The 10,815-nt window shown below is 41.4% G+C and overlaps 1 protein-coding gene across 1 annotated transcript in view; it reads left to right on the forward strand.

Moving 5' to 3' along the window:
- pde4dip (phosphodiesterase 4D interacting protein) overlaps positions 1-10,815 on the forward strand; it is a 151,206-nt gene that overhangs the window by 7,673 nt on the left and 132,718 nt on the right. The window contains exons 2-3 of the mRNA XM_019882631.1: positions 6,521-6,573; positions 6,764-6,831. Of these exons, the coding sequence (XP_019738190.1) occupies positions 6,564-6,573; positions 6,764-6,831 (78 nt within the window). The 5' untranslated portion in view covers positions 6,521-6,563. The remainder of the gene's footprint in view (positions 1-6,520; positions 6,574-6,763; positions 6,832-10,815) is intronic.

The raw sequence follows: 10,815 nt of genomic DNA on the forward strand, positions 1-10,815 counted from the left end.
CTATATACTGTGTGTGTGTGTGTATATATATATACACACACCGTGTATATATATCGTTCGAGGTTGCCATTTGCTTGTGGTGTACCGAGGTACTTGTAGCTGTCCTCAATGTTTGCTATTGTTCCTTCAGGGAGTGAGACCCCTTCAGTGCGGACTACCTTTCCTCTCTTAGTCACCATCCGACTACATTTCTCAAGCCCGAATGACATCCCGATGTCGCTGCTGTAGATCCTGGTTGTGTGGATCAGGGAGTCTTTGTCCCTTTCGCTCTTAGCATACAGCTTTATGTCATCCATGTAGAGGAGGTGACTGATCGTAGCTCCATTTCTGAGGCGGTATCCATATATATATATATGTCGCTGCTTCATTAAATAAGTTTTTGTTGCAGCTCCCAAAAAAGGAGAGCTGTGGTGTTGTTTTATTAAAACGCACACTTTATTAATGGTTTTCACAGTCTCAACAAATACAGGTACGTCTTTGTCCGTCACCGTGCCTTCTCTTCTTCCGTTCGACTCGAGAGGCCTTTCATGACCGCCTCGGAAAAAAGGTAAATTAACGATTCCTTCAATGAAACTACGAAACTTGAAAATAATGCATGAAAACACAAAATCAAGCGAGGAAATCACAAAATAAATTCTATAGCCCCCCTACAGAATTTATTTTGCGATTTCCTCATTTCTGATTATTCACAAAATTATTCACAAAATTTCTTCGCTTGATTTTGTGTTTTGATGCATTATCTTCAATTTTCGTAGTTTCATTGAAGTACTGTAATCATTAATTTATGTTTTTCGGAGGCGGTCATGAACGCCTTTCGAACCCATGATTTTTGTACTGTGAAGCGGATGTGCTAACCAGTCGACCACCATGCTGCCAACCTGTGCTTACACTAGGTCCTATGCTCACCGAAACTACAGTGTGAGTAGACCTAATACTTATTTTTTTTGGCAGATTTGAAATTATATGCCAGACAAACATAGATCCTCAATACTGACCTTGAATGGTAAATTCCATGCAAGAGATCCCTTTGCACTGGGGGGTGGGGGGGGGGGGTTTCAATATGTGGTTATTTTGTAGTTTGCTTCAAACTTTTTGTTGTTGGGTTAGGAAAGTGGTTCCTTTTTGCATGTATTAAGAAATGTATTATGAAAATGAAATATATTCAGAGCATTAAAATTGTATGCACAAATTTAGTCCATACTTACTGTGACATTTTGTCATACATCTGGTTAGGAACCGTATGTCCTGCCCCAACCCACCCAGTAGCACTGATGAAATTGTGGCCCCCTCAAGTATTTAAGTTGCCCATCCCTGACCGAGAGCATTCCAGTTTATCGTGCTCACATGAAGGAAAGGACTGATTTAATTGAAGCAGTTAGACCAGCTTCCCCCAACCTGTTTTCTGCCACTGACCAGTTCATACAAGTACTGCATTTTCTGCACAATGAGGCGCACCAAAAAGCATTCCGTTTTCTAAAAAAGCAGACAGTGCGCCGTCTAATCCGGATGTGCCTTATATATATATACAGATCAATAGTCTGATTTATTTTCTGTAAAGCGCTTTGTTACAGCTGCAGCGGTTGTGAAGGCTCTATATCAATAAAGCTGTATTGTATTGTACTGTATTCCCTTTAGCGTAGCTCCATCGAGTGGATGGATGATGCAACCGCTGCCAGGGCTCTATATAATGAAAGCCGTATTGTATTGTCTTGTATTGTATACCCTTTAGTGCAGCTCCATTTAGTGGATGCATAACGCAACCACAGGCACTATTGTAACTTCTATTCTGCAGGGTCAGGCAAAATGTTCTGACACATTTGTAGGTTAAATAAAAGGCAAATAAACTAAAGGAACAAAAACATGTTTTTATTTTCGAAAAGTACATATAATGCCATTGTTTTTCGTTTCTTATTCAGTTACTGCCATGAATTGGACTGGTGAGCATCGTGCTTTCATTGTAGAAATGTTTATCAAAACAAACGAATCTGTAACTGAAACACAAGGAGCGTTCTGTTTGCGCTTCAATCTTGGTAGACACAATCCCGTACCAGCTCGAAACACGATCTTGTTCTGGGTTACCAACTTCAGAGCTACTGGATCGGCATTGAAACGAAAATCAACCGGCCGACCTCGCACCGCCAGAACTCCAGAAAATGTGGCAAATGTCCCATTTGACTCAGCCATCTCGTTACCTCTGCGTCCCGCGTCCTAGACGCATAATTTTCCCGTGGGACGCACAGTTCCAAATAATGTGCGTTTTTGGGACGCAAGGAAATTTCTCAGTCAAAACAAAACAAAACAAAACAAAAAAAAGTACGGCAGGCCTGAGGATTTCACGGGAACCATCATTACTGGTAGCGTGTTGTTTCCGTGGCGTCATTTTGACGGTACCGAAAAATCGTTTCCCATAAAAGTCTCCGCACACGAGTTGACTGTACGGGATCAAGTGTCTCCTGTGTGATCAATGCGATTTCACTGTGCCTATATATGTGTTTGTGGTGTGGTGTGTGAGTGTATTTCTTCTAATTTACTTTCGTTTTGTTTTGTTTTCAGTGTTGGGGGCGGGAGGGACAGATAACATTATGTGCGCTTGCGGGTTGCTATTTTAGTCCGCAAACTGAGGAATCGCGTGGATGAAAGTTTGAGATTGCGGCGAAAAAAACTCACAAAGGTCGACTAATTACGACATTTAAGAAATGGGAATGCCAGTCCGATTTTTCGTATGAATTGTCCAAAGGGCGTATCACTAAACTCACCTGTGACGTACGCACAGAACACGAGAGCGAGATACGACGGGAGGCACGATTCCGAGGCAAGTTGGTCATTAAATCTATAGGCTAATCGCTATAAAAAATATTATGAAACAGTATTGGTTATTGTATAATTTACTGGTTGTAGCATGGTAACTTTATGAATAAAACATTCGTCACAAGGTGTAGTAATGCTAATGTTAACTGTTGGTAGAACTAATGATGACGTGTGTACGATTCTTTCGTCAAATTGACAGTAGATGACACATGCATCGTCTTGGGAAGAGGATGTCAAGCCACATCAATACTTACCTGTATTAATGATTACCAGTATTAATCTTTGCAGTGTGAGATTGGAAAAAATACTCTGATTTTGTGGTATGCTGTATTCATGATGCTATATGAGTACAGTAATCCCTCGTTTATCGCGGTTAATGGGGACCAAAACCTCCCGCGATAAACGAAAATCCGCGAAGTAGCGTCCAGTTAACATAAACAGGTAAAAAAAAATATTTTTTTAAAGTCCGCAAACGGTCCGCGAGCCATAGAGCAACATACACAGTACTGTACTCCATGTATATCTAAAAAAATAAATATATTTTTACGTTTGAAAAAATCCGCGAAACGAACTGCGAAGTAGCGAGGGATCACTGTACACCATATTTTGATCCATGTATTTTTTTGAATAAACCTGGAGTACACAGCTGCTGATGGAATGTTCATTGTTAAAGGATAGTTTTCAAACATTTACCCTTGAAACATTATACTTTTGAGTTTCAGAATTCTGGATTATGAATATCAGTCAAAATAGGAAAATGGGTTCCCATTATGAATGTTTACGGAACCCAAAATTAGTTACCGTGGTTTCCCATTAGGCAATCCGACGGAACCGAAAAACGGTTACCGTGAATTTCTGAAATCCTCAGGCCTGCTACTGAATTATTTAAATTTTTGCAGCATTTGTTTATAATTGTATGTATGTGTTGTTGTTTGTGTTATTATCATGTGCAATTGAATAAGTAAGACCATTTCAGAATTCGAAATTTGGGACTCTCTAAATGCATAATGGGACTCATACTTTTCTGATCAACGAGTCCGGGACTCGCTGACGGTAAACTATAAAATTATCACTGTTTGACTGATAAAATTTAAAAAAATATAATGAAACAGAATAGCATTATATGTACTTTTTGAAAATAAAAACACTTTTTTGTTTCTTTTATTTATTTGCCTTTTATTTAAACTACAAATGTGTCAGATCATTTTGCCCGACCCTGTATGTGCCTTATAATGTGGGATGCCCTATATATGAAAACAGTTTTAAAATATTGAAGGTGCGTCTTATACTTCGTAGTGCGTTAAAGTGGAGAAAATACGGTTCATGTTCTTCGCTGACCATTTACCAATTGGGGGGTGAGGGGTGGAGTTGGAGGTCTGTGTGTGTGTGTGTGTGTGTGTGTGTGTGTGTGTGTGTGTGTGTGTGTGTGTGTGTGTGTGTGTGTGTATGAGTATGTGTGCATGTTTTCTAACTCGCCCTTTTGCAACACACCTGATTTACATGATGAGCTCATCAGCAAGCTCTGCAGAAGCCTGATATCGATCCTGTTCATTTGTGTTGCAAGAGGTAGAGAAGGAAAATATGCAGGATGAGTTTGACACCTGTGGGCCAGCATGTTTGCCTCACAGTGCAGACGTTGTAGGTTCGATTTCAGTACTGGCATTCCTGTATGTCGTTTGCAAGTTCTCCCTGTGTCTGCGTGGCTTTTCACCGAGTACTCCGGTTCCCTCCCACATTTCAAAAACATGCATGGTTGGTTAATTGAACTTCTAAATTGTGCCTACGTGTGATTGTGAACGTGATGCCCGAAGACAGCTGGGATAGGCTCCAGCACGCCCGCGACTTGTGAAAATAAGTGGTTTCAGATAATGGATGAATGGATGGACATCAGGCAGTGTGATACCTTCATTGGCTCTTCAGAGAAATTATGCAATTTTCCCAGTGTGCAAAACTTTTAGTAGCCACGTTGAATTCTATCCACAAGGCCAGGGGTGCCCAAACACTTGATTGCAGTTGACCGGTACTTTGCGGACTGGTGCCAAATTGACTGCAAGCGGTGTAGAGGAAAATTGAAAAAAATAAAATAAAAAAGTGTTTTTGTTTATTCTCATTCAAAGTTTGTTTGATCTGCAATTCACCAATGGCATATTCAAAGAATGGGAACCTCAAGCGCCCAGCGAAGCATTTGAAAACGGCACACACGAGTTTCCATAGTGATGTTTCAGCATTTAACAAGCTCGCATGCTTCCGTGTCAAGTCTCCCACTAAGGTAGCCAGTGATTTCCTTTTCACAAACTCACAAACTCATGTATCTACTTTATTTTTCTGTTTTGTACGTGTGTGCGTATACGCGTGGGTGTGCGTGTATGTGCAAGTGTGTGTGTAGGCATGCAGGGGTGGTAACGGGCCAATGGCGGGAGGTTGGCTGCCTGAAAAGTAGATGTTCTGTCAAAAAAGGTTGGGTTCTCCTGCACAAGGCCAATATATGATATTTCGGGAGGGTAGTCAACATTTCTGGGTTTATTATTGGGCAAATAGGGATTATGACTAGACTACCTTGGCTACTGCCCCACCCCGTTTACAACGCACGCACGCACGCACGCGCGCGCGCGCACACACACACGCAAATTATTGGAACCCACAACCAAGACATATCCTTGGTTGAGCTAATGAATTGCAGGGGTTGCACAAACATTTTGGACCAAAAATCTGCTTTTCGATCAACCAACCTCCCACGATCGACCCATTAACGTGCACGCGCGCCTGCGCATGCCCTTACACACACATGCCATGATGAGCAACAGCAATAACGGCGCCTAAAATGAATGAAACAGAAAAATAGACACAAGAGTTTATGAATTTGTTAAAAGGAAATCACTGCCTACCTTAGTGGAAGGCCTGACGCGGAGGCATGCGACACACTTTTGCAGCCTGTTAACTATCGTAGCTCATGCGTACTGTTTTAAAATGCTTCTCTCGGCCCTCCAGATTGCCATTCTTTGCGAGTGCCATCGGCGAAATGTACACGAAACGAATTTTGACTGATTATAATAATTATAATAATAAAAATAAAAGCTGTATCGCAACAGCTCTGATCGCAAGCTGCACTTGCAGACTGCTGAGCGCTAACAACTTCCGGTGACCTGCTTTATTTTATTTTATTTTATTTTTGAAAATATTTTTTGTGAAAGTGAGACTGATACGATGATTAGGGTACAGTGTGCGTTAAGACAAAAGAAATATTACTAACATGTCGAGAGACACAAAAATGTTTGTTCTTTTACTCTACACCCCTCGCGATCGACTTGGGACCAGTCCGCGAGCTATCGGTCGATCGTGATCGACGTAATGGGCACCCCTGAATTAGTGTGACTGAGTTCAGTAGTGGCATGATTGTCGCTGTCAAACTTTGTTTCCAATCCAATTTAAGAAAGGATTGCACACATTCTTGCATTTATTCTCATGGTCTTTGTGCTGCTAAGGGATGACTGTGTAAGTTGCGTGTGCTGACTTAGTTTCACCACGCATGAATGAATGTGCCTGTTGTCTCTCATTTCAACAGCAAAACCTTCTTCATTGTTGAGTACGGATTGTCTGAGTTTTGCAAATTTACAAGTGGTTTTCCTAACCCTAACCTAAAAACAACAATATGAAAAATATAGATTTTAGTGTTTTTAAGGGTTGTTTGTAAAGGAACTACATTTTGTTTCAGATATGGCTGCCGGCACTAACAAGAGAGTCCAAGGAGGATAAAAATGATGACAGGTAAGACTTCAAATATCTGAACTCATGCTTAATTATATGATATTTTCCTGTCTTTGACAAAAGAGATCAAAATTAATGTAATCTCTTGTTTCAATTAGCTTTTTTCCTTCAGTGTATCTTCTAGCATAGTCATGTTTTATTCGCAGTATAGGCAGCTTAATCCAAAGTCATCACGTTTCTTTCTGGGCAGAGTTTTCATGTGATGACACCGACAAGGGGCCACTGGTGCAGATGCATTGCCTCAGAGGGTTTGAACGGGTAAGAACCTGAGCTTTGATACAAATCTGTGTTTACAGTATACCAAGAGTGTACTGTATGTTACATTTTGGCTTATGTTCTCTATTTCCATGGTACATTGGTAGTTTGGTGTTCATAAAATGTAGTTTTCTGTTGTTGTTGTTTTTTTAATGTCTCTGGAAAGGAGTGTAATTCAGAAGTGTGAATAACATTGGTAGTGGAGTCTAGGTAAAGCATGTTATTTTTCTGTTAATGGTGGTGTAACTGAAGGTGTGTTTCGGGGGGGGGGTAATGTGACGTGACAGTGGAAGTTATGGATGAGTTCTCCATGGATCTTCTCTATTGCTCAAACTCTGTTTCCACCTAAAATTGCATCAATACCATTGCCCGTGAGAGCTATTGCATTCAACATAAAGTGGCATGAGCAGAGAAGCTCGGGTGTTAAACTTCCGCTTTTCCCTTACACACAAGTTGCCCTCTGTCTTTGTGACTGATATTAGATCATGAGGATGCAAGTTCTTCGGGTGACTTTACCGATTTATTCAGTATCGTTGCCTGAGACCAGTGGCAGCTGGTGGAGTGTTAAAATTTGTTAGCCACATAGCATGATTGTTGAAGTGATTTTTGGGCCAAATTGTGCTCTTGGCATGACTTTACACTGCTACCACTGCGGCATCAATCTGCCTTTCTGCCTATGACCTTGACCAATCACAACCCTTATTAATATCCAAAAACTCTATCTGCCGAAGTCATCTGTTTCACTTAGGCAGTTTTGAAGGTACAAAAAAAAAATTGCAGAAAGCATGAGAGAGAGGGTTTGGCTGTCCTGAAGTGAAGCATTAGTTCTTCTCTTTGATTTGTTTTCACCTGGTAATAATTAGGGCTGCCACAAATGATTATTTTGCTGGCTGACTAATCACCATCAGTAGTCACGATTAGTTGACTAGTCGGATCAAATGTAAATCACAGCATATTGCACCAGCAAGCAGCTGCTCTTATAATAATCATCACTAGCTGACAGTTTGAATTCTTTAAGGTATGTGCAAATTAATAATAGAGATAATTAAGATGAAAGTAAATTCCAACTTTTATTCAACTCTGCAGCTTGCACCAGCATTCCTGACATGTTTATAAATAAGGGTCCAACTTCAATTGCAGGCAATACTGTGTTGTGACTGTGACTGGTATGGGTCCTTGATACTATTAGTTGCATTGGTCCTTTATTTGGTCACGTAGGTTTCAGCATGGCCAGTCTTTCTGTATTCAAGCTTACTTAGTTATAGGTCAGAATATATAGCCTTCCATTCCCTGCTCTCTGTTTATTTACTTTGAATTTTTCGATAAAAAGACTTTTACTTTCCCACTTCTGTGTCCTGCCTGCTTCTGGGTCCAAATTCTGTTTTCATTTTCATCTTTGTTCTTATCTTATGTGAATTGGGTTCTTTGCATTTTGTTTTGTTTGTCTCGGGTTGATTTCTTCCTTGCCTTTTGTGCAAGAGCTTTTGGTTATTGTTTTTTTTTTTTTTTCTTTTCCTGGTCCTTATTTGAGCAACGCTTTATGTTTCTACTTACGTATGTTTTTGTATTAAAAATTTTTGTTATGGAGTTTTTGTCTGGTGTCCACTATTTTGGGATCCAAAAATCTTATTCGATTCGTTTGAATCGTGGCAGATTCTTGGTGAATTATTCATTGTTTTTTGAGCAACATCCTAGCGTATGTGTGAGAATTTCTCCTTTGTCAAGATAATCCATCCCATCTCACAGGTGTGGCATATTGAGATGTTGATTAGACAGCATGATTATTGCACAGGTGTGCCTTAGGCTGGCCGCAATAAAAGGCCACTCTGAAATGTGCAGTTTTGCTTTATTTTGGGGGTCAGAAAACCAGTCAATATCTGGTGTGACTACCATTTGCTTCACGCAGTGCAATACATAGATTTGATCAGGTTGTTGATTGTGGCCTGTGGAATGTTGGTCTACTCCTCTTCAGTGGCTGTGCAAAGTTGTCGTATGTCGCTGATCTGGAGCATCCCAAACATGCTAATAGGTGACATGTCTGGTGAGTATGCAGGCAATGCATGTTTTCAGCTTCGAGGATCTATGAAAAGATCCTTGCAACATGGGGTTCTGCATTATCATCCTGCAACATGAGGTCATGGTTGTGAATGACTGGCACAACGATGGGCCTCAGGATCTCGTCATGGTATCTATGGGTATTCAAAATGCCATCATTAAAATGCACCTGTATTCATTGCCCATAACATATTGTATTGCTGTCCATACCATAACTCCATTTCCACCACGGTCCACTCGATCCACAACGTTGACATCAGCAAACTGCTCACCCACACGACAATGGGTCCTAACTATTGTTAGTGCTGAATCACCAAACAGCGTTTCCAAGTACCCACCCTTTTTGGAGTTCGTCGAGGGTTGCTGGAGAGTGCTCCCACTGGGGACTTCATTGTTCTCCTGGGGGACTTCAATGCTCACGTGGGCAATGACAATGACACTTGGTAGGGCGTGTTTGTGAGGAACAGTCCACCCGATCAAAACCTGAACAGTGTGCTGTTATTGTACGTGTGTGCTCGTCATGGAACGAACACCATGTTCAAACATAAGGGCGTCCTTGTGTGCAACTGGCACCAGGACACCCTTGACTGCAGTTAGATGATCGACTTTATGGTTATGTCATCGAACTTACATGTCTTAGACATTTGGGTGAAGAGAGGGACATAGCTGTCAAGTGACCACCACCTGGTGGTGTGTTGGCTCCGATGCTCGGGGAAAATGACCGCCCGACCTGGCAGAACCAAACATTGTGAGGGTCACCTGGGAACGTTTAGCAGAGTTCCCTGTCAGAAGGAGTTTCAACACTCGCCTCCAGCAGAACTTCATCCATGTCCTGGGGCAGGAGGGAGACACCAAGTCAGAGTGGATTATGTAGCCGAAAAGTGGTTAGTGCCTTGTGGCAGCAATCCCTGAATCCATTTGTGGAAAATAAAGGATAAAGGATGCGATCAAGATATGATTTGAATAAATGTGCCATCAATTGCATTCTGCAAAAATGGTGATAACTCTGATTGACTATTAGTGAGCAAATGCAAACCATTTAGCTTCTTGGGTGGAAGACCTCCATTGGCCGGTGACGTCACAACTACAATTGGACAAACTACATTTGCCCCAGTAAATTACAGTCTGATGTGCTTGTTTATTTGTTGCATTTGTTCATTCATTTCACCTTAAAAATGTGTCTCCATGTTGTAAAGGGAATTACAGCTAACTGAACTTTGACATGTCTATCTATCTATCTATCTGTCTATCTGTCTATCTATCTATCTATCTATCTATCTATCTATCTATCTATCTATCTATCTATCTATCTATCTATGGCTTTGCAGTATACACAGAGATGCATTGAGTTTTCTTAGGGACACAAATTGGCAATAAGTAATAGTGTTTAGTGGTGAGTAGACTGCATTGCAGTACGAAATTAATTGCTAGATGAAGCTTTCGGTGGAGCGGGGAGAGGAGATGGAGTGGGTGTGTTTGGAAATGTGTCCACAAAAAAAGGTTTCATTGTCTTGGGTCTTCCCTTGTTTCCCACACTTTGGGCTAAACTTCTCCGAGTAGAAGCCTGCAGCCAGCTGGCGTTAGCATTCAATGCCGAGCAAGGTGGAGGAGGAGACGGCCAAATGCCGGCAGGAAGGCATGTGGGAGATCCAGTAGTGAATCTAACAAAAGCCTGGCTCGCCACTGGCCCCGCAGCATTTGAGGTGGGATGAGGGCCAGCAGATTGCATGAGGCGTATCCCAACTAAAACAAGCCAATTCCAACATGGCGATATATATATATATAGTTATATATAGTTATATATAGTTTAAAAAAAATCCTCGTCTCTCCCCTCGGGTGGTGTCCATCCCTCATTCAGCTCGGGTCCTCTACCAGAGGCCAGGAAGCTTGAGGGTTCTGCGCAGTATCCTTGCTGTTCCCAGCACTGCACAT

Source organism: Hippocampus comes, unplaced genomic scaffold, assembly GCF_001891065.2.
Source record: "Hippocampus comes isolate QL1 unplaced genomic scaffold, H_comes_QL1_v1.1 scaffold384, whole genome shotgun sequence".
In the NCBI taxonomy this organism is placed as follows: Eukaryota; Metazoa; Chordata; class Actinopteri; order Syngnathiformes; family Syngnathidae; genus Hippocampus; species Hippocampus comes.